This window comes from Euprymna scolopes, chromosome 44 (genome assembly GCF_053919585.1).
Source record: "Euprymna scolopes isolate OS-2025 chromosome 44, ASM5391958v1, whole genome shotgun sequence".
Taxonomy (NCBI): Eukaryota; Metazoa; Mollusca; class Cephalopoda; order Sepiida; family Sepiolidae; genus Euprymna; species Euprymna scolopes.
Genome location: NC_136525.1, coordinates 44,366,142 through 44,391,603, shown reverse-complemented (window position 1 = coordinate 44,391,603; position 25,462 = coordinate 44,366,142). Strand labels below are relative to the sequence as shown.

The following is a 25,462-nucleotide window of genomic DNA, read 5'->3' as shown; positions in this document are numbered from 1 at the left end:
ATATATAATATTTATTTATATATATATATATATATATATATAAATTATATATTACATAGAGACGTATGATGGTTTCATTGCAGTGGATCTGCCTTTTAAAAAGCTTTTAAAAATCACAATAAATCATTGATGACTTACAACAGAAGTTTGTTTTGAATGACATTCTTCGATTTGTTTTTCATTTTATGAGTTGCTGATTATTTATTTATTTAAAAGGCGGATCATCTCTGAAATATGTAACATAGTTTTCTAATTTGTATTTTAGTTCTCACATTTTTAGTTGTTAAAATTGTTGCTAAAGTGTCAAAATTGAAAAAAAAAAAAAAAACGTTGGCCATGGCCAGATGTAAGTCGAATATACCAGTTTTTTTTTTCTGCTCATGTGTTAATTAAAAGTTATAGATCAAGCAATGTTATTTTTTAAAAATTTTAGTATATGTATGGATTTAGGTCATATGCTAATGGATGAAACTGGAGAGCTATACATTTTGGTTTCAATTCTAGCTGATGGCACACAAGTTATTTTTTTCAAAACTTTGAAATCACTACTATATATTAGGTACAATATAATAATCAAATGAAAATTGGCTCTATAATAATAATAATAAATGTGAAAACTGCATTAATTAAAATATAATACTTAAGCGTATTTCACAACCGAGCAACACTGAGTATTGTATAGTTCTGAATTAATAATCGACTCCATAAATGAATGGAATATTATTATTATTATTATTATTTTTGTTTTTGTAGAAGTGCTACGATGGAGAGTAGTGCCGAGTATGTCCATGCCGTGGATGAGATTAACCAGTTAACGAAAAAAATCAACCAATTGACGACCAGCATCAAGGAGGTCCCTCCCCCTGTGCCTGCAAAGAGTTTAAGGTCTCCCCGCTTCCCGTCCCATTACGACAATATCTCCCTTCTCGAGGGTCCCGGGAGCCTGATGGCCGGGGGCATGCCGATCAGTGGGCTGATGGGCATCAGCAACATGAGCAGCCACATGGCCAACAGCAGCAGCAGCAGTAGTAGTAGTAGTGGTTGCAGTAGTAGTAGTAGTAGTCACAGCAGTCGACTCCTCTCGCAGTTCAGCAGCACTTCGATGGCAAGTAGTAGCGGCATGACGTCTTACGCCCATTTTCACAGTCAAAAAAGCAGTTCTTATTTCTTTGTACAAAGCTCGCAAGAGACCATTTCTAGTTCCGACTTCTCATCCGGGGCGAGCCATTCGAGTTTGGAAAGTCTACACCAACATGGACCGCCGCCATTGCCGCCAAAGAAAAAACATAGTACGTATATCCAACAGTTTCTTTCTTTTTTTTTTCTTTCTTTTTTGAGGCATTATATAAGTACTAGCCGGGGGAGGGGGGGGGGTTTACCCGGCGTTGCCCGAGTGTTTGGAGTTGTGTGTGCTCGGATGGGGGTGGGGAGTGTTAATCAAAACACAAGAATAAGCGAAGTAAAAAAAACAAAAATAGAAAACAGAAAAACGAATGTTAAAACTTCTTTAAAAAATCTGAAAAATAAAGTGGGGGGTATCCGAGTGGTGGCGGGTGGGGTTGTATCAAAACATAAGAATAAGCGAAGTAAATATTTTAAAATCTATATATATAAAAGCGAAAATGTTTGTGTGTATGTATGTATGTATGTATGTTTGTGTGTCTGCTAAAAACTTTCGACAGACACAACAAAAATTCACAAACTTGGTCTCATATGAAAGCCCCACCTTCCGGACGACAAATATCGAAAAATTGGCCCAAAGTGACCATCAGAAGTGCGTCAACTGATCGATTTTCTGCAGGGGGGAGGGGCAAAAAAAGTGACATTTTAATGTTAAACATTACATATTTTTAAATCGATTTATAACTGCCCCCAAAAATACGGCCGCCCACTCTTCTACATAAAGTATACACGCAGCCGTTTATTTTGGGTCAACTTGTATTTAAAACCCGCTGAGTCATGTCACGTGATCTTGACATCAGCAACCTCTAATGGCGGTCTGAATTTACAATTTTAAAATGTTGTTATCGGTAAAAAAAAATTAATTAAAGCTAAACTATGAACTTCTACGCTATGGCAACGTTACCAAAGTTATTACCACATTCAAAATAGGTAGATACGATAGTTAAACGAAAAATAAAGTAAAAAAAAGATATGCTTACAAAAAATATTAATGATCGAAGTTTTCTTTTAAAATAAAAACAGCCAGACGCCATTTTCCAGTCTTTAGAGTAAGGCAGACGAAGTGAGAGAGAGAGAGAGATGTCTAGACAGATTCGACAGGGGGAGGGTCAACAACGTATGCGTCACATGACCGTCATGACATCGTGACCTGATTTACTTTAAATAGTTGATAAACCGAACACACTTTATATACGCCGCTTTAGCGCAGGTAGTTAAGGCCTTGGTTCATTATCTAAACGTTTTGGGTTCGAATCGTGGTGTGAGATTTTTTTTTTTTTTTTTTTTTTTTTTTTTAAATTTAAATATTGAACCCTGTATTATTTAAGCCATTTTTCACGTAACGTTCGTTTGTTTGCCTTACGTTATTTTTATTTTTTTTGTGTGTGTACTCCCTCCCCGGGCGCTTAATTAAAACGTTGTTTTCTTTTCTTACTTCGCTTACATCGTCATCGTCGTAACGCTCGACGACTTTCAAACATCTTTCACTTCTGGCTGGCCGATTTTATTTTCAAACTTCGCCTTCGAAAAAATGAAGGTTTTTGGCCAGTTTTTCGATATTTTTCGAGTGAAGGATGGAGCTTCAATATGATACCGAGTTTGTGAATTTTCGTTGTGTCTGTCAAAAGTTTTTAGCGGACACACATACAAACTTACATACACACATTTTCGCTTTTATATTGGATCAAAGACCTAGAAGACATTACCAAGGCTGTCACAAAGAAAGTGGGCTCCCTCTACTGTGCTAGAAAACTACTCACTCTTGACAGTATTCTTTATCTATACCAGGCCATTATTTTCCAATGCCTGAAGTCATAGTTATAACATATAGTAATCGTAGTGTCGTCAGCATAAATAACTACAAATGATGTAAGGATGTGATTTGGAAGATCATTAATGTAGATCAAGAAAAGAGTTGGGTCCAGGATGAGGGACTCCAGCATTAATACTGTGAGCTTCTGAGTTTTGCCCATCAACTACTACTCTTATGAACCTGTCAGAAAGAAATTATTTAATAATTGAGAAGACATTTCCAGCTATACCATAGCTAGAGATCTTGTGGAGTAAACCTTCATGCCATACCCTATCAAAGGCCTTAGATATGTCAAGACCGGTTGCCCTTGAAAGGTTGCCTCCGTCGAGAGATTCGTTAACCTATGAGATATATCTGTAAGCACATCTGCTTTAAATCTAGCAGAACGGAAACCATATTGCGTGTCACTAAGAAGGTTATTTTTGCTGAGATGGTTGATTACTTCTGTATTTAACACAGATTCCAGCAACTTACTCATGACGCACATGAGACTTGTTGGCCTGTACTGAGAGGGGGATGAGTGATTACCTGAATTCTTAAATACAGGGCATACTGATGAGATTTTCCAGGGTGATGGGAAGCAATTCTCTTTAAGACAGCGTCTAAACAGTTTTGTAAGTATAGGCGCTAGTTCTGGTTGAAGTTTTTTGAGTACTATAATTGGAATACCGTCAGAGCCGGTTGCTTTACTGGAATCAAGGTTTTTGATTAGCTTGGCAACATCACATACAAATATATGTATATCACATAGCGTGTTTTCTGATACAGGAGGAAATATTGGGGGTTGACAGCCTTGGTTGCAAAGGGTAGAATTAGCTGCAAAGTTTTTGGCAAACATGGAACACTGAGGTAGATCCGATATAAATGTACGGAAGCTATCCCAGTTAGCCATAGTGTATCGATATACTGTACGATGGATAGGTATGTCTGGGGACTTATTATATTTCATTCTTATCTTAATTGATACAACAGAGTAGTCAAAAGATCCAATAGGAGACAGACCAGAATCAATGGAGAAATCATGACAGACCAGAAACTGAACATAGTTCAGGGCAAGTTGTGAGAAAAAAGTCTAGTAGACTCGCATACTGGCCGTCATTGTCAGGCACACAGGTGGGTTCGTGAATAATCTGAGTGAGGTCATAATCAATGGAGAAATCATGACAGAACCTCCCCTTATCATCGGTCTTGTTTGAGTGGGTCAACCATTCGACGTTGTGAACATTGAAGTCTCCACATACGTGAATGTTAGCTGAAGGATAAGCAGATAGGATTTGGTCAATTTTCTCAGATATGCTTTTAAAGATAGTAACTCCGCTGTTGTGGGGGCGATAGAGAGTAAATATAAATGCAGTAGTGTGAGCTAGTGCAACCCGGAAGCACATGTAGGGTAAGTTAGGATCTTCTCTGGAGATGTCCCTACCACATGGAAAGGCATCTTTTATATAGGCACATATTCCATGCCCATGACGATCTTGGGGTTCACATTTAGAAGTTAAGTTAGAGTATCCTTTAATTACGAACTCATCTAGGGAAATAGTCTGTCTAATGCCAGTTTCGCTTAAAAATAAAAGGTCAGGTTTAGTCTCCAGTAATTGGGTTTCAACCTTTGGAAGGTATGAACGTAGACCCCTGATGTTGGTGAAGGAGACATGGTAGTTGGGGTCTACGTTGGAGGTTGGAGATCCGGGTTTAATCGTATATTTTTTCTTGAAACTTGTCATAATGGAATTTTGGAATAGGTCCACACTGTGCCTAAATCTTAACGCAGATTCCATGAACAAAGCTGCTTTCCTAGAACTGTACACTTATGGAACATTGTTCTGCAGGCTTGCATTCCAGCTGACTGCAATAAGGTGGTCTTCAAGTCCAATGTAAACAAGTTTTTGTTGAATAATCAAATTATATCTGATTTCTACCACTAAAGATTATTAACCTTTATAAACTCTTATTCTGGAATGGCCTTCAGGCTATCTAGAGAGATTCCAAAAAAACAAAAAACAAAAAAACTGATTTTTCACTTCCTACTTGAAGATGAAGAATTGCATCAAATCTATTGTCAATGTTGCTGGAAAAATAGTTGGATCATTCTTCCGTTCCAGAAAGTATTTCTTACTTGATGCAATCCTCTTACTGTATAAGAGTCAAATATATCCTATGATGTAGTACTGTTGTCTGGGGATGGGGGGTCTCTCATAGCATAAGTTTTCTGCCTTGACAAAGAACAAAATTAACATCAAAATGTGTTTTTTTAGGGGAGGGGTCATCTTCCCTTAAACCATTTTTCCACAAGAGATGTTGCAAATCTTTCTTTGCTCTATTCTTATTTTCATAGTAGGTGTCCGACTGAGCTCCAATCTATGGTTTCCCATTGTAAAATCTTCACGAAACTCTTCTAGCTTCAACAAGAACTTGTCTAACTACAACCACTGTCAATTTTTCTTTCTTCCCCTGTGTTGCTAAAACTAAACAGAGCTTCTTTCCTATAACAACCTTTCTGTTGAACACAATACCATGGAGCTGCTTCCCTGCATTTTTTTTTTGTGTGTTCGTTTCCAGCTGCAGTATTTCCATACTGTCAGCCAACTAGTCCTACCATTTACATACAGAACAAGACGATTGCTAAAACGTTGTCGCACACGTAAATGGCGTTTCGATACACCGCACAATGTTTCTTATTATCTTTTATGAACTTTCTTTACATTTTTTTTTTTTTTGTATTAAGTTCAGTTAAAATTTCTTGGAATTGTGTCTAAATTCGAAAATGTCGTCTGGATTAGTCATGAAATAGTCCACTCTTTGATGAGCTTTCCATCTTTATTGGTATTCCACACTGTAGTATGGCTATTGAAGTCACCAATAACCGAGTGGGATGTACTGTCCATTATGCTGTTGGCAAGCTATTTGAACGAGACTTTGGAGGTGGCTTGTAGAAAGATGTAATTGTCATCTTGTTGGTTTCTATACTGTCAACGATTTGTCTCTGCAACCTTTGATGATTGTCTCGTCTTGCACATAAATATTGCTTCCATACACTGCATTGGCATGCGAAATGACTAAAGTCATGCTTGGAATTCTAGCTGGAGAGGAATGGTTTAGGTGTCACTTGAAGCTAGAGTATATCAGACTTGAGATTGGACAGGAAGTCAATTTTTGTTGGTGACACAGGCTTTTAGCATTGAAGCTGATAATCTATAATAGAAATCTCACCTGTCTGTTTAAATGTATGCTTGTATGTATGTTTGTATGTCTGCCTAAAACTTTTGATAGAGGCGACGGATTTTCACAAGATCAGTATCATTTTGAAGCTCGACCCTTCGGACGACAAATATTGAAAAATTGGCCAAAAACATTACTTTTTTTTTCACCCTCAACTGGGCACTTTTCTACAGGTATGGGTCGCTTTTTTCAACGATATTTTCGAAAGTCATCCTCTCTTTTTGGTTGCCTAGCCTTAATTTAAACCTTCACCACTTTCGGTTTGGCAATGAATGTGACAGCAAATACATCAGGGTTTTTTTTTTTTCACATTCTTTGTTCTTGTGGTACAGGTTCAAACCTGCCTGCCTGCTACCACTTTTTTTTTTTTCTTTTTGCTCAACACCCACCTCCAAACACCTGGGTAATGCCGGGCAAGTTTTAAATAGTTGGGACATTTTTGTGGCCAAATGTCTACCTTTTTACAACTAATGGATTCTTTTTCTTCTTGCTTAGATGAGTGTAGGGCAGCAATCGGTCTTTCGAAGGATTAACAACAACGCTACAGGAAGGCTTGTTACATGTCCCCTGCTTCTCTGTGGACTACAATGTAGCCATTTACAAGTCCAATGTTAACAACTTCTTGTTGAGCTGTCCATGTAAATAATCAGATTCAACCATGGCTACCGATCCTCATGGTGTTGTCTCCCTTTTCATCAGACAAACCTATTAACCTTTATTTTCAAGTGGCCTTTAGGCCTTGATAAGTTGTGACTCTCTTGTGTAAAAATTAAACTTATTTGATCCGATGATATATCGGACAAACCCATTTAATGTGCCCATGTGAATATACATGTATATGTCTTTTACACAGAGCGTGATTCTTTGCTAACTGTACTGGTCCAAAGTTGTTGATCGCTGCTAACGCAGGTTGCAATGTCGCGCATATGGTCTCAATGCTGCAACAAAAGAATTCTCCCCTTTAACTAAAACCAGTTTAAAACAACTACTTTATTTGTTGGAGGTTGATTATAGCTAATGGCACTCCAATAATCTTTTTTGGGTTTGTATTACTGTACACAGATTCGAAAAAGTTGTCAAAAAACAAATATATAACAAATAAATGTTATCAAAAGCAAGATAAGTTACTTTTCTACCAAAGTGGATATATTTTTCGTGTTTTTATTCAATGTAACATGTTTATTCAGCTCGAAAAACATACATTGTTTACCGATGTATTGGAAAATTCAAAATGGCGCCCGACTCTCTCTTTAACACGGTAAGTTCAGAAAAAGGTGTTATAAATAATAAACTAGACAAAATACTATTAAAACCACCGAATATATGTCACGGTAATATATATTGAACGAGTTTCTAACAATATTTTTTCTAGTTTTATATTTATAACACCTTTTCCCAAACTTAACGTGTTAAAGAGAGAGTCGGGTGCCATTTTGAATTTTCCAATACATCGGTAAACACAGTATGTTTTTCGAGCTGAATAAACATGTTGCATTAAATAAAAACACTGAAAACATATCCAGTTAGGTCGAAAAGTAACTTATCTTGCCTTTGATAACATTTATTTGTTATATATTTGTTTTTTGACAACTTTTTCGAATCTATGTGTGCAGTAATACAAACCCTCTTTTTTTAAATAATTTTATCAAGAATTCTTCATAAGTTTTGGTTTCGATTTTAACTGATGGCACCTCAGTAATCTATTTTTTTTTTATATAAATAATTTTACCAAGAATTCTTTACAAGTTTTGGTTTTGATTATAGCTGAAGGAACTAAAGTTATTCGTAAGTTTGGGATTCGGTTTCGATTCAAGCTGATGAACCCAAGTCATATATATATATATATATATATATATATATATATATATATATATAAATTTTTTATTTTTGAAATCGCAACTTTATAATATATAAAAATCAATAGAACCTAAATTCTATAATAATATATATGAAATCTGCAAGAATTAAAATATATTTAAACATATTTTATGACCTGGCTATGCCGGGCGTTCTTGCTAGCTTGGAGAAATACTTTTGCAGTTTTAACAAAAGAGCTACAATAATACCAGAGTGTCTCCATTTATGCTGAGCATCTATAGAATGCCAACATACATATATCACATATAAATGAGTCTTCTGTGGAATTTCCACAAGTTTCGCTAGTTATAAATATATTCTTCATCATTATAATAATATTATCACAGAGAAAAACATATCTTCATGTAATTATCATTATTATGAGATCTTAATTTCTTCTAATTGGTAAATTTCTCCTTTTTTTTTTTTTTGTTTTGCAGTTCAAACTTATATGCAAACATTTGGTTCTTATATGCAACCCAGCAACACGGAATTTGCTAATATATCTCGTCGTTCACTCAACTTCTTCGAGACTGAATGGCAGCATCATCACCAAGAGTTCCAACGCTCATTATATCCGCGCTCAAACACAATAAGTGTGATATCCGATATCTCTAGCGCAAGTTCCGACAATACATCTGGAATTGGTTCAGCGGAAAACATGGGCACACCGCCTGCCCTCCCGGCAAAGTTAGGACGGGTGAGTAGCTTGCTATTACTTTGGTGTCTCCTCTCTCTCTCTTTCTTTCTTTCATCTTTCTTTCTCTCTCTCTCTCTCTCTCTGTCTCTTTCCTTTTCTTTCTCTCTTTCTCTTTTTCACTCTTTCCTTTTTTTCTTTCTCTCCCTCTCTCTCTTTCTCCTTGTCTCTTCCTTCTCTCTCCCTTCTCTCTCCTTGTCTCTTCCTTCTCTCTCCCTTCTCTCTCCTTGTCTATCTCCCTTCTCTCTCCTTGTCTATCTCCCTTCTCTCTCCTTGTCTATCTCCCTTCTCTCTCCTTGTCTATCTCCCTTCTCTCTCCTTGTCTATCTCCCTTCTCTCTCCTTGTCTATCTCCTTTCTCTCTCCTTGTCTATCTCCTTTCTCTCTCCTTGTCTATCTCCTTTCTCTCTCCTTGTCTATCTCCCTTCTCTCTCCTTGTCTATCTCCCTTCTCTCTCCTTGTCTATCTCCCTTCTCTCTCCTTGTCTATCTCCCTTCTCTCTCCTTGTCTATCTCCCTTCTCTCTCCTTGTCTATCTCCCTTCTCTCTCCTTGTCTATCTCCCTTCTCTCTCCTTGTCTATCTCCCTTCTCTCTCCTTGTCTATCTCCCTTCTCTCTCCTTGTCTATCTCCCTTCTCTCTCCTTGTCTATCTCCCTTCTCTCTCCTTGTCTATCTCCCTTCTCTCTCCTTGTCTATCTCCCTTCTCTCCCCTTGTCTATCTCCCTTCTCTCCCCTTGTCTATCTCCCTTCTCTCCCCTTGTCTATCTCCCTTCTCTCCCCTTGTCTATCTCCCTTCTCTCTCCTTGTCTATCTCCCTTCTCTCTCCTTGTCTATCTCCCTTCTCTCTCCTTGTCTATCTCCCTTCTCTCTCCTTGTCTATCTCCCTTCTCTCTCCTTGTCTATCTTTTTTTTCTCTCAGCCACTTTCTCTCTTTTCTTCCTTTTCTCTCTCTCTTTCTCTGATCAAAATATTTTGATTTATATTAATTCTTGAATAATCTTGCAGGAGTCCAAAATAAATGGCAATAAAAACAAATGTTTCATAAAATGTAACAATTATTAATGCTTGTTCGACACAAACCATAAAAGAAAATGTCATATAAAACTTGTATGACTTCATCAAACATACATTTAAACACGTTCGTTAATAAAGCAGAAAGCATTTTCCCATATTTTGACTCATTTTTCTTTTTACTTCAAAGTTCTCAGAAATAAAGGGGAACACCCCTCCCTGGGGCTACTGGAGACACATATTCGAATATTCTATTAAAGTTCTTTATATCTGAACCCTTTTGTATGTGAAGAAGTTGAAAACATAGTTTTCCTTTCTTCCAAATTGACCATTAAATATGTTATAGTATAGCTTTCTTTTTCGTCTCTTGGTTTTACTGGATTCCAGGACAAGAATTCACCTTGTCTGGTGTAGTATCCAACTTCTTACTATTGCTTGAGGTAATATCACTGCGAGAAGGTGCACTATTCCTCATAGCGAGGAGATTTTATTTGGGTCGTGAATACTATGCGATTTTGAATATTTAGTCAGGGTTTACTTGTAGGAAAATTATTGTCATTCCAGATTGTTCTGACGTAAATAGTGTTATAGATATATTAACTTCTGATTACCTCTCACTTCTCCAAATTATTTCATCCCATTGTCTGGAATACGGATTGTGTTCCCACCGCCTTTTTTTTTTTTTTTTTTTTTCCTTTTTTTTTTTTTTTCCTTTTTTTTTTCTTTCTTTTTCCTTTTTATTTCCTTTTATTTTTCTTCTTTTTTTCTTCTTTTCTTCTTTTTTTTCCTTTTTTTTTCTTTTTTTTTTCCTTTTTTTATTTTCTTTTTTTAGCCATGTTCACTCGCAAACAAGAAATACTACCACTTAGACATGATGGGCTACTATTTGGGACCGTGTTTGAAAGGAAAGAAATGAATTGGATGTCCGTTTATATTGCACTTAAACTTTTGCATGTCAGTAGAGTCAGGGGAGCAGGTAACAGGGGGGGAATTTCAAAGTTTAGCAGTCTGATGGAATAAACGATTAGAGTAAAAGGCTTTCCAACATCTAGACATCTCTACAGTGAAGTGGTGGAATTTTGCTGCTTGTCATGTTGTATAAGGGTCCATATTGGAGGATGACGCTGAGTTCATATTAAGAGACGGTGGGGAGATATAACGGTTACAGGAAGAGAAGGACATGTTACAGATCTGTGGATTCTTATAACATATTAGCGAAGAGAGAGGGTGATCAGTTCTTTTACATCATTACTTATGATGGAGGAGGGGGACACATTACTTGGAAGGGTGTTATACAAAGTTAATATTAAGATGATTAACACATTACCTTCAATGGTTGAATGCCGACACGAAGACAACAGTTACAAAAATCGATGATGTTCATTATTTCATTTGACCGGTCGAAATGATGATGACGTCAGGAATTCAAATTCGTTTCTACATGGTTAAATGTTCTCCCTTCGCTTCTAAAGGGACCCTCCTCTGACCATGTGAACTCTTTCCGACTGCCTTTGCTGACTGCCAGAACCTGTCTGTCTGACTACCTTGATCTGACTAAAACTAGCTCCTATATTGAAAAATTCCCTTTCTACTATGACGTCAGATGTATGGTTTCAAACGTGACCAACTCACAAAAGCACACTTCTGCAAACAAAGAATTCTGAACTAACCTATTTTTTCAATATATTTTTAATTTGTATTGTTCATTCTTTTTAGCTGACCTTTTTTAATTCAGTTTTCGTAAAAGAATGAACAATTAATTCTTTTTACAATACAAACAATATCTAACTATTTTATATGGAATTTAACAATAGCTAAATTCTAACATTCCAATTTCTGAATCTATTTCTGAACCTTGCTTACAAGGTTCGAGTCTCAGCTTATCCTAATCTCATATTCCACTTATCTAAAGTTTTTCTTATTTGCAGGAAAAAAGGACAGCCTTTTCTTCTAACAGTTTTTGGAAGTACTCGTTCTTAATTAAGATGTTTATACGTATTACAGTTCTATGTATTTTTATGACATATATTAGCGACTGAGAGAGGGTGATCAGTTCTTTTAACACAGGAGGGGATAATCATTACTTATGATGGAGGAAGGGGACACATTACTTGGAAGAGAAGTTAATATTAAGATGATTAACACATTACCTTCAATTGTTGAATGACGACACGAAGACAAACATTTACAAATATCGATGTTTTTTTATTTCATTTGACCAGTCAAAATGATGACCGGTTCATTTGAACGGTCAAAATGATGATGACATCAGGAATTCAAATTCGGGATCTACATAGTTTAATGTTCTTTCCTTCACTTCCAAAGGACCCTGACTCCAACTCTCTCTCTCTCTGACTAGCAGACTCCACTGTTCTGCTTCCTCTGCTCGACTGTCGACCCTCTAATCTGCTAATCCTAGCTCCTATAATTGAGAATTCCTTTTTGGCTATGATATCAGATGTGTGGTTCTAAAACGTGACCAACTCACATGGCTAAGCATATGTTTGTCCAAAACACACTTCTGCAAACAAAGAATTCTCAACTAACCTATTTTTTTATTTTTTTTATTCAGTTTTCATAAAAGAACGAACAATTAAATTCTTTTTACAATACAAACAAAATCTAACTATTTCAAAAACAATAGCTAAATTCTAACGTTCCATTTTCTGAATCTATCTCTGAACCTTGCTTCCAAGGTTCGAGTCTTGGCTTATCCTAATCTCATTTTCCACTTATGTAAAGTTCTTGTTATTTACAGGAAAAGGGGACAGCCTTTTCTTATAACAGTTATGTTTGTCAGGGATATGTAGATCAATAGGGTACAAGTGCTGAGAGTTCATCAGAGGATATTCCGTTAAAATACTTGTAAAACAAGTACAGGGATGCAACATTGTGGTGATGGGGCCGAGGTTAGAGATTAGTTGACTGTCTGGGCCATATTAGATTGGAGACTGACTCTTTTTTTGGACCATATCCAAGAGGAAGAGACTAGTGGTAGATGCACCTACTCGGATGTGGCAATAATATTCCATGTGTGGGCGTATGGTGGCTTTTTAAAGGTACAGGATACTCTGAGGTGTTAGTAGTCTTCTAACATGAAGAAGGGAAGCCACCTTCCTTGCAGTAGCCGCTGCAAACGTTTACTTCCTAAACCAATTCCTTTCCGATGAATCATCTCTTAACACTCCTCGTCTGTTCTCTGACAAACGAGCAAAAAGGTTTTGCTTCTCAATCACATGTTCCTATAGTTTTTATTTATTTCCCTCCAACATGGCGGGAAAGTTAGATGCAAGATCAGGAGTGTGGGATTTGAAAAGCCAGTAGGGGTGCCTCAGGCAACTAGCAATAAATGAACTATTTTTTAAAAGCGCGAGAAGGGAAAACTTTGGGGGAGGGGTGCTTTTAAAACTACCCAGAATAATAAGACAGAACAAATGACTTGTCTGATTTTGATAAGGAACTACCATTAGAGTTCCTCCAAGAGTGTTTTTTTTGGGTTTTTTTTTTTACTAAGGAATCACCACTTATTGCATTCAAAAACAAATTATATTCAATTATAAGCGAATCTCTCGACAGAGGCAACCTTTCTTGGACAATTGCTCTTGACATATCAAAGGCCTTTGATAGGGTATGGCATAAGATCTCCAGTTATGGTATAGCTGGAAATGTCTTCTCAATTATTAAATCATTTCTCTCTGATAGGTTCATAAGAGTAGCAGTTGATGGGCAAAAATCAGAAGCTCACAGTATTAATGCTGGAGTCCCTCAGGGGTCCATCCTGGGCCCAACTCTTTTCCTGATCTACATTAATGATCTTCCAAATCACATCCTTACATCATTTGTAGACATTTATGCTGATGACGCTACCATCTATGGTAGCACATCTAAGACAGTAAACAACTAACTTCTCTCCTATTTTCTCCTCTGATCTTGATCACGTTGTACAATGGGGAAAGGAGTAGCTGGTTACTTTTAATGCATCTAAAACCAAGCTTCTATCTTTACATCATCAACGTTCTGATCCCCATCTGGCATCAATTAAAATGAATGGCTCTCGTCTTGAGGAGGCCTTAAGTTTTGACAAGCTTCTGGGCTTGACCTTTACTCCTGATCTTAAATGGAATACGTACATCAAATATGTTGCCAAGGCTGCTGGAAAAATGGTGGGATCCTTCTATCGATCCAGTAGACATCTCACTACTGATGCAATTCTCTATCTATATAAGAGCAAGGTACATCCAAGGATGGAATACTGTTGACGCATCTGGACAGGAGCTGCTAGAAAGGACTTGTCCTGCCTTGATAGAGTTCAAAATAGACTCCGTGACCTCATGGGAGATGTCCTTTTCTCTTCACTGCAACCTCTATCTTACAGAAGCGATGTTGCGAGTTTGTCTCTGCTTTATCGTTATTTTCATGGAAATTGTTTGACTGAGCTTCAATCTATGGTCCCCCCTCGCCAAACTTTCACAAGAAACATTCGTCTAGCTGAAAACACTATCAATAATTCCCCCCACTCTTTATCTGTGCCTAAACCTAAACGTAGATTCCATGATCAAAGCTTCTTTCTTAGAACTGCACGCCTGTGGAATTGTCTTCCGTTTTCCTGCTTTCCAGCTGTCTATAATATGGTTGTCTTCAAGTCCAACGTGAACAAGTTTCTGATGAGCCGTTGCACTTAAGTTAACAAATTTACTGAACTTCCATTAATATCGATTACTATATTGTCCTTTTGACTACTGTACACTCTTTTACCCTTATCCTTGAGTTGCCTCTCGGCCTTGATAAGTGGGGACGCCTATTTAAGGAAAAAAAAAAATTACAAATACAATAAAAGGTAATACTTATGTTAGTTTTAAGTTTAGTAGTTTCCAAAACGGTTATTCTGTAGAATGTTCGTGTTTGTTGAAGAAAATTCTGTTTGAACGCTGCTCATCCAAGGTTTTTTTTTTTTTTAAGTGTTTATATATAGCCTCCCCTCAAGTAATAGTGGATATTTTGCATAAAGTCACTTATGCAAATTGCCCTAAAAAGTCTTAATAATATTTCCAACAGTGCACAGTTTGATGTATGGAAGTGGAGTCTGATCAGTGAGGGTTAAGGACATGTTGCATGGGGAGGAGTGATATGAAAATGATCCAATGTCATGTGTAATGTGAGTCCTAAAGATGAGCTCAGAGGAAGGTTAAATCTGGACAGTATAAGGGAATGTGTGCAGAGCAGGAGACTCTGATGGTATGGCCAAGTTGAAAGAATGCATGAGAGTTCTTGGGTTACTAAACATAGAACAGTTGAGGTAGTAGATCCAGGAAAACATGGGAGTGATAAAAATGGACTTGAGAGAAAGAAGTATAGACCTGGCCAGAGATAGGTTTGGGTGTCAATTTCTAAAAGCTGTCCAACACATGCCAGCAATGTAAAAAACATATGATTATGATAAGTCATTTAATTGTGGTATTTTGTCTGACGCTATACAATCTTCCTTTGTAGGCTTCCAATCGGCAGAGCCAAGCTTCAACTATTTCCAGCCAGTCAGATGTCTCCACTGAAGGTCCAGCAGAGGTAGTTCAAGAACAAAAATATTATCCAGCACCATTAGAATTTGAATGCAATTGATATATATATGTACATTAGTAGGGCTATCCGGCGTTGCACTGATTTATATAAAGGGTGACCGCCACCAATTTAATTGTTAATAAACTGCACAATCTTTTCTGCAATCCAACCATCTATTATATAAGTCTCACTTGTCTGTTTAAATGTATATTTGCATGGTGGCCTAAAACTTTCAGCAGTGGCAACGGATTTTCACGAGATCGGTACCATTTTTAAACTCATCACTTCAGACGACAAATATCGAAAAATTGGCTAAAAACATTACTTCCTTCACCCTAAACTGAGCACTTTTCGTTTTTTTTTTTTATGCTCAATACACACCTCCAAACACCCGAGCAATGCCGGGCACGTCTTCTATCTAATATATAAAAGGCAAAATGGTTGCGAGCGTTTGTGTATGTTCGCGAAAGGCTGTTTGCATGTTCTCGCATCGGATAGATTCCGCAAATATCTCAGATTCACAAACGGATATTAGCTCTTTTTTTTTTTTTTTTTTTTGATCGAGTTAAGCAAAATTCATACCATGGCGGCGTCTTGAGTGTTGTTCGCTTTTTTCTTATAAAGCGAAACTGTTCAAAAAATGGCAAAGCATTTAAATCATTAAAATTCAATGCGTGATGGTAACATGGGCTAACATGTTTCACTTTCTTTCCCTCCTTCGCGTTATGGGTTCGAGCCTGCCTGCGTACTACCAATTTTTTTTTTTTAACATTACCTTCTTTTCCTGGTTTTCGTTACGGGTTCCAGCCTACTACCACTTCTTTTTTAACACCTCTCTCCACCCTGTTGCTTTTCCCCACCCCCACTGGGCTGCTTTTTATTCCCACTCTTATTACACCACTGCAACACACCTGGGCAATGCCGGGTACCCCCACTAGTGTATATATATATATACATATATATATATATATGTAAAGGGCAAAAGGTGTGTGTGTTTGTATGACTTGCAAAAAATTTTGATATAGGCGATGGATCCTGACGAGATCAGTATCATTTTGTTGCTCGATCAAAAACATTAATTCCTTCGCCCTAAACTCGGCCATTTCGTATAAGGACGGGTAGCTTTTTTCGCCGACATTTTAGCAAGTCATTGTCACTGTTGGATTGACTTTGCTTAATTTCAATGCTCTCCACTTCCGGTTTAGCGATGGAGGTATTGGCAAAGATGTCACTTTTTTTCCTTCTTCGCGTTACGGGTTCGAGCCTGCCTGCCTACTGCTACTTTAAAAAAATTTTTTTTAACACCTGCCTATTTTTTTCTATTCCCTTCCCCCGCTACTACCACTTTTTTTTGGGGGGGGGGAGGGCTTCCTTACTACACTACCTAACACTACCTGAACACACTCCGGCACTCCGGCTACTGTTGTTTTGACCCCCCCCCCCGCGGGGGAGGGGGAGGGGGTCCTTACTACACAACCTAAATATCCTGGGAATGCTGGGCAACCCCGCTAGTATTTCATAAAATGAACTTCATCAATCTATACCTAACTTGTCCACCAAGTTTCACTCCAGAATGTCGAACAGTCTTTGTTTTATCATTGTTTAATGATATTTGGAAGACACTTCGATTTAATCATTTCATCAGTAAAAGGTGTAACCCTGAATAATGGGCTTCACACTCACAGGATCTTAACTCCCCACTCCTTCTTGCCTGATATTTATCATTGGGATTATCTTGAAAGATAATGTCTATTAAAACAACCCAAGTAAGGCCAGTGACAAGAGAAGAGTGGATCAGAGTTATTTATAATTGAACGACAATAAAACAAAAACTCTGTAGATATTTTTGTATTCTTTGAGTTAGTTTCTATTTTATGGTTATTGTTTTGCATTTTTTTGTCAACTAATTTTTCACAAATATGAAACATTAACCATAAAACAGAGACTAACTCAAGGAATACAAAAATATCTACAGAGCCAGTAACTTTTCTCTTTTCTTTTCCAAACAACAACAAACATGTCTGAGGACTGTCGAAGGCTAAAGCAACCGAAACATTGCACAAATAACACTCAAGATGAGAATGATCGTTTATATTACTTGTATTACTGTTGGACATTCACCACTGCAACTTGATGAACAAGACAGACATAGACTGAATTTTGTTTGTATTAAATATGGCTGAATTGCAGAAAAGATAGGGAGTTTAATAATTCCATGGATGACAGGGTTTTTTTCTTTTCTGTGGATTAATTTGCATTTAAAAAATATCAGGTTGACAATAAAGTTCTTGCGGTTTTTAACTTTTAAATTCAGATGAACATATCTCGGCTCAAACAAAAATTTATTGATTAAAATAAGCACCTCAGAATCAACACACTTTTGCCAACGCAAAACAAGTGTATTTATGCCAGTAACTTAAAAATCGTGCGTTCTGACGGCGATGAAGTCACTGGAGGCGCTTTTGATATCGCTTAAGTGTATTTCTGCTAGTAACGTAAAAATCTTGCATTCTGGTGGTGAGGAAGTTGCTGAAAAGCATTCTTGATATCACTTAGGTTTTTGAAGCATTTCTCACTCAGAAAGTTGTTGAGATGCTTGAAAGAGTGGTAGTCGGTAGGTGAGCGGTCTGGAGAATATGGCGGGTGAGGCAGTTTCGTAGCCCGTTCAACTTCTGTAGTTGGACATTGTCGTGGAGGAGAATTAAGCCTTTTATGTTGACTAATAGTGAGTGTTATCGAAGTTTCTGATGCATTTCATCCATTTGTTGACTGTACTTCACCGCCGTAATGGTTTCGCTTGCATTCAAAAAAACCGATGGATGAGACCAGTTGCAAACCACCAAACAGCATAGCCTTCTTTTGGCGCAGTTCTGGCTTCGGAAGTGTTATTGTTGTAGTGAATTGTACCCATCTAACCACTGAGATAAGCGTCACCAATTGTTATAAAGAACCCACTTTTCATAGCAAATCAGTTGCATAAAAGAAGGGAAGATGACGCTTCATAACAGATCTTTAAGCTGTCATTCAATTCGTGAGACACCCATTTATGAAGCCCCCACCCCACCCCCAATCTCAAATCGTTGGAAATCATTGTATATGTTAGGTCTAATTCAGAAACAAGTTCTCGAGCTGTGCATGGATTGGCTTCGACTAAGGCTCTTAATTGATCATTGTCAACATCCGATGGCCAATCACTACACTCATTATCTTCAAGACTCTTGTCGTGGTCACAAAATTTCTTAAACCACCATTGTGCTGTGTGTTCAGTAAACTTAATGTAACATGCGGTCGCAGCTGAGAATAAACTCACTACACAAGTTTGCAGTGTAATTTAAATCTTGTCGGTAGCTGAATACTTAATGCTTTGCCAGGGCTACCAAGAGTATTTTTATTGTGACGCCATCACTTGATGGGTTGCTTACCACGGCTTTAGAGAGGCCCATCTATCCTCGAGAAAGGGATAGACAGTACCAGTTTCCCAACCAGGTATTTTACCTCGCGGTAGATGCAGCGCCTCGTCTTCCCAAATGGTCACCCATATGGTACTGGCCAGGCTCGACATTGCTTAACTTCGGTGATCTGACGAGAACTGGTATGTCAACGTCATTGTGTGTTCAGTAGTGGTTCCTGGGCTAAACACGTTGATATCATGAGCTGTTTTGGCAGCTTTTCAGCCTAGCTTGAATTAAAATAAGAAAATTATGCAGATCTGCTTTTTTTTTATCTTGTATTTAATGTTCTGAAAAGAAGACATTGTTTTAAAGCGATTTTGATTCAAACGATGAAATAGAGAGAAAAACACTTTTTAAAATGCTATATAAGTACACGTATTGTAGCAAAAACTTATTCGAAAATACAACATTAGAGTTAAAATGAACTGCATGAACTTTTCTTCTCAGTGTAATATTTGTAACTATGTTTTTGAATTTTTAAGATGATATTTGATAATTAATATTACCATTGGTTTCATTGGAAATTCAATATTTCAATTTTTGAATTTTGATACAATTACACTTTTTTGAATTTCGATACAATTACAATTTTTGAATTTCGATGCAATTTATGAATTTTGAATTTCGATACCATTACAATTTTCGAATTTCGATACACTAACAAAGAAGAACTGGGAATATAAATCTAGAATGTATATAAAAAAAATTTTAGTCATTTTTTTTTTTTTTTTTTTTTTGTAAAAAAAATAAGGTAACGCCAAACGAACAAAATTGATGATCATGATGTTCAGTTGGTATATTTTGTCTGACGCTATACAATCTTCCCTTGTAGGCTTCCAATCGGCAGAGCCAAGCTTCAACTATTTCCAGCCAGTCAGATGTCTCCACTGAAGGTCCAGTAGAAGTAGTTAGAGAGAAGGCATCCAGCATGATTGAACCTACACTTGGTCCAACTACAACCCCAGAAATGTAAGCAACTTTTTTCACTTTTGCTTTTACATACATGCAACTTTGTTTTTTGTTTTATTTAAACCACATTTTTATGATCAAAACAACTTTTTCTCATTCACATTTGTTTTTCTGCAAGTAACATTTTAACGCTGGAAGCAACTTTCCCTATGTAAGCAACTTCTTTACCACAGAAGAGATGTTGCAAGCTTCTCTTTGTTCTGTCGTTATTTTCATGGCAAGTGCTCCTCTGAGCTTCAATCTCTGGTCTTCTCTTGCCAAACTTTCACAAAAAAAAAAACTCGACTAGCTACAACCACTATCAAGAATTTTTCCCAGTTTCTGTCTGTGCCTAAATCTAAAGATCCCATGAACAAAGCTTCTTTCCTAGAACTGTGGAACACTGTTTCATTGGCCTGCTTTCCAGCCAACTACAATGTGGTAGCCTTCAAGTCCAATGTAAACAAATTCTTGTTGAGCCTTAAATAATCCAAATTCTACCCAATCTACATCATTAACGCTTACAGCACCTTACATTCATTAACCTTAATCCTCAAGTGACCTTAGGGCTTTGATAAGTGCCTTTCTAAAAAATTGAAAAAAAAAAAAAAAAAAAGAAAAAAAAAGTGTTTTATGATATGAACAATTTTTTATGATAGAACCGTTTTATTGAAGCTTGTTTGTTTTATAATATACTAGTGGGAGTGCCCAGCATTGCCTGGGAGTTTGTCAGTGTTAAAGAAGAAGAAAAGTTTTGGTAGGGAGGTAGGCTCGAACCCTAAGCCTTGAGACAAATAGCCTGATAACTTACCACGACACTACGAGGGGAGAGAAGTGATAATGTTTGAAATTAAACGTTTAAAAAAGTAGTTGGTTAAACGAACGTCAACGTGTGGTTTTCTAGGTCAAACATCATGCCATAGAGAAATGAAATAACGGGCGAATTTTGTAACATAAAAGTCACTGAAATAAAAGATATAGATGACCTCATTTCATAAATCGGAGATATTATAATCTATAAAGTATATAAAAAGTTGTAAGAATTTGTGACCCCCCCCCCAAAAAAAGCTTTTGGCGGATATACAAAAAAAAAAAATGCACACAAACACATTTTCACTTTTATATAATCGATGACTTACTATAGTCTGAAGGATTAAAAGTTCCACTAAATGACGACTTACCATAGTCTGAAGGACTAAAAGTTCCACTAAATGATGACTTACCATAGTCTGAAGGATTAAAAGTTCCACTAAATGATGACTTACCATAGTCTGAAGGATTAAAAGTTCCACTAAATGATGACTTACCATAGTCTGAAGGATTAAAAGTTCCACTAAATGATGACTTACCATAGTCTGAAGGATTAAAAGTTCCACTAAATGATGACTTACCATAGTCTGAAGGATTTCCAAAACCTGTGGCATTAACTGCCATTCGTAGAATTGCATTCGAGTAACTATTACGAAACGCCGGCAGGAAATGGTGTCCCTTGTTGAACTATACAGTCACAAACTTCTTATCATTCTGTTCCGTATTGTATGTCCATCCTCCATACCTACGCAATCACAGGGAAACCTTTTTAAAGATTATGAAAAGATGAATATGACCCCCAAGAAGGGGGAGCTCTGGCAGTGTCTTAATGAATAGCAATTGTCTGATATGAAGGGTATTCCCCACAGTGATCAAAGATGAGTGCCTTCAACACCTGCTGGCCACAAAGGCCAGCGAATTGATTTTTTTCTTGAATTTTACTTTAATACGAAAAAGTCAAACAAACACATGAAAACAAAAAATAGCCCGAAAATAGTGCGTAAAAGTCACTCAAATGAGAGATATTATAATCTGGGGAGCATATAAAAAGTTCTAAAAATTTGTGACTTCTCCGAGCCCCCCACCACCACCCCCTGAGAAAGCCTTTGCCAGAGATACAAAAAAAATGCACACACACATGCACACACCGTTTTGTCTATAGACAAATAACCAAAATTAATGTTAATTCAAGATTTTTCGATCATTTGCACTTCAAAAATATAAAGTCTGCCTCCAGCAAAATCTCTAATATAAAAACGCTTTTATATTAGAGGTTTTGCTGGAGGCAGACTTTATATTTCTGAAGAGCAAATGAGCGAAGAATCCTGAATTAACATTAATTTTGATTGTTTGTCTGTCGACAAAACGGTTTGTCAAAATGTACTGAAGTTTTGGATTTGGAAAAAATGAACAGTAAAATGAATAATATCTGAAATATAGCTTAATAGTTGTTTTTTTTTCTCTCTTTCATATTATATATATATATATATATATATATATATATATATATATATATCTCTCTTTCCGGTGGGAAGATATCCAAAACTTCAAAATAATTGAATTTCAACAAGGGTCGTCGATAGTGCTCAATCATAAGAGAGCAAGTTATGTTTTTTTTATTTATTTTTTTTTTTCATGTAAATACAGTCATATCTTGCTACAATGTTTCAATCATATTAGGTATCATCAGGTACAAAAACTAAAAAGGTTTTAGACCTTTTCAAATTTGGAGGAGAGAAAATTTAGCATGAGTGGCGATGGACAAAAATTAAGTTCTTACGTTACCTGTCTGCAGCATATATATAACATACTAACTCAAAATATAGCCATTAAAAGCTAAATCCCTGGCAATAAAAGTGAGTACACCCCTAAGAAACTTGAGTACAATCCTATTTAGCTTTTAATGGCTATATTTTGAGGGGAAAATAAATTAACTCTGTTATATATTCTGCAGACTGATTACTTGTCATTGTGTCAAAATATCATTTTTTCAGTGTTGTTCCATGAAGACATATACTTAAATTAAATATTTGAAGAAATGTGAGGGGTGTACTCACTTTTGTGATACACTGTGTGTGTGTGTGTGTGTATATATATATATATATATATATATATATATATATATTCACACACACCATTTACATCCTTAGGCTTTTAGTAACTAAATAATAGCACTGTGACCGGTAAAGGTCAAATTGAGATTTAATTGTTGTTCTTTTGCCTGCACTATCATAGCCATTTTTTATTTTCTTTCAGGGAACTGAAGCGATCATCAGCCCCTGCTGAAGTTAGTGAACCGACCAAACAACCTGAAAAATCCGTGTCTCCCAAAACAGAAATGCAAAAAGAAGTAGAAGATTCCGATTTCATAGAATTAAAACCGCTCGATGATATCGATGTCTCCGATCAACTGATCCGTAAAAGACCAGTAAGTAGCCGTCAATTCTTGTTTAGATTTTCAATTACCATAGTTACTTGCACCCCCACGGGATGGGCTGTGTAGGCTCTAATGGTGTTAACTACATCACATGTCAATGCCACCCACCCTCAACAATCAACAACAGAGCCAGTGGTACGTATGGTCTAGCCATTTATGATTCCAGTATTGGAAACCGAAAACGCGATTCCATGTGTTTTTACCGTCGCAAGCTATGCCTTGAGTTGGCCATCTCATTGCTAATTTTTCTTTATATTATGAAACTTGAAATAGAATAGAAATGGATGTTGGGTTTACCTTCAGCAGTCTCATGACTTTGTTTCCCTTTTTTTCTTGTCTTTTAGTCCTCATATTCCATTGCTGTTTCTGGGTTGGAATCTATCCATCTAACAGTGGAGAGTAGAAAGTAGACCTTGGGTTTACTTTCGGCAACCTTGTAACTCTCGTGTCCCTTATTTTGTCCTTTAGTCCTCATGTTCCATGAGCGATGTTTCTGACAAAAGGGGAATAATTGCTGTTTTCCGGGCCGAAATCAATCCATTTAGCACTTAATTTTTTTATTAGTTTTTTTTTTTTACCATAGCATAACTTTCTGATCTTACCATAATTTTTTGACCTTTACATAATTAAAAAAATTTTTTTTTTTTTTTTAGTTCCTTACATCAAGTGGCTTCACGTCTTTTCTGGAGCAATTTCCATAAAAAAAGATAACAAAAATTATTTCACCCTTTTTTTCTGTCATTTATTACTTAAACGTATACTGTTCACTTAACGCTTCTCAATAAAATCTTTGCTTCTCTTGCTCCCTCTCACTTTGAGCCATGTGATGTCACATCTGCTACAAACTACTGCAGGTCAAGGTGGCATCTGAGTGCACACATCAACCCCATAACCCCGGTTACAAGTGTACGTGTTGATGTTCGCATTCGAATCCAAGTCATCAGCAGTATACTAGTGAACGTACCTTTGATTATTTAGCATGGGTACGACTGCCATAAAGGAACTTCCCTTTTTTTATGATTTATTTTTTCCATTTTTCAGGGAGAAGATGGTCCGGAAATTAGAGGAGGGTCAGTTGATGCTCTCCTGGTGCACGCCACTGTCGCAAGCAAAAGTGGTAAGTATATTTTTTCTATCTATCTCAGTAAATAAGTTTTTTTTTTTATTCATCTCTCTGAATAAGTAAATTATATATATATATATTTTAATTAGAATTTATTATTGGGATGAGTATTTATATATTATTCCTTAATTGGAATTCATTTTTAGATGAGCATTATATATATTAATTTATTTTTATGTCGGACTACTAGTCTCATCTTTATTAGTTGTTTTCCATCTTTTTATCGGATTGTTTATTCACAACGTTTCGGCCAACTAATTCCTCTGGCCTTCGTCAGGTGGTAACCGCGACGGATAGGAACTTTGAATCTCCTAACTGCATTCTCAGCCATCACTGCCATCCGTAGTTGTTGTCGTCTCACCACATTTTTGGCCAATTAACCTCTGGCACGCTTTGGGTGAGATTGAAACCGCTATCTTCAGACAATGTTCATCTGGAACTGTAGAGATTCAACGTCTCTATCAACTGCGCCACGGGCCCCGAAGGGCGATCAAGGTTGGATTCTTTGATCTTATAAATCCACGTTTATTTATTATCTGATCTTCCATAGTCGGGTCTGTACCGATTGGTATATATATATTATTCCTTAATTGGAATTCATTTTTTGAGATGAGCATTATATATATTAATTTATTTTTATTTCGGACTATTATTCTCATCTATATTAGTTGTTGTTTTTTTCATCTTTTATTGGATTGTTTATTCACGTTTCGGCCAACTAATTCCTCTGGCCTTCGTCAGATGGTAACCGCGACGGATAGGATGACAACAACTATGGATGGCAGTGATGGCTGAGAATGCAGTTAGGAGATTCGAAGTTCCTATCCGTCGCGGTTACCACCTGACGAAGGCCAGAGGAATTAGTTGGCCGAAACGTTGTGAATAAACAATCCAATAAAAGATGAAAAAAACAACAACTAATAAAGATGAGAATAATAGTCCGAAATAAAAATAAATTAATATGGGATGAGTATTATTTATTAATTTATTTATTGCGGACTATTATCCTCATCTTTATTAGTTGTTGTTTCATGACCACCTGACAAAGGCCAGAGGAATAGTTGGCCGAAACGTTGTGAAACAACACCTGACGAAGGCCAGAGGAATAGTTGGCTGAAACGTTATGAAACAACTAATAAAAATGAGGATAATAGTCCACAATAAATAAATAAAATTTTTATCCATCTCTCTGAATAAGTGTTTTTTTTTTATTCATCTCTGAATTAATAATTTCTATCCATCGCCATGATTAAGTATATTTTTCATCTATTTCCAATTATGTTGTCACTTACTGATCCATTTTGGAACACAATAACATGGAGATACTTCCCAGCTGACTATAACATAGTCAGTTTTAA

General features: G+C 36.6%; 1 protein-coding gene across 1 annotated transcript in view; it reads left to right on the top strand.

Moving 5' to 3' along the window:
• LOC145268827 (rap guanine nucleotide exchange factor 1-like) overlaps positions 1-25,462 on the top strand; it is a 307,722-nt gene that overhangs the window by 217,025 nt on the left and 65,235 nt on the right. The window contains exons 8-13 of the mRNA XM_080124477.1: positions 754-1,289; positions 8,512-8,771; positions 15,269-15,340; positions 19,619-19,755; positions 22,801-22,972; positions 24,023-24,098. Of these exons, the coding sequence (XP_079980603.1) occupies positions 754-1,289; positions 8,512-8,771; positions 15,269-15,340; positions 19,619-19,755; positions 22,801-22,972; positions 24,023-24,098 (1,253 nt within the window). The remainder of the gene's footprint in view (positions 1-753; positions 1,290-8,511; positions 8,772-15,268; positions 15,341-19,618; positions 19,756-22,800; positions 22,973-24,022; positions 24,099-25,462) is intronic.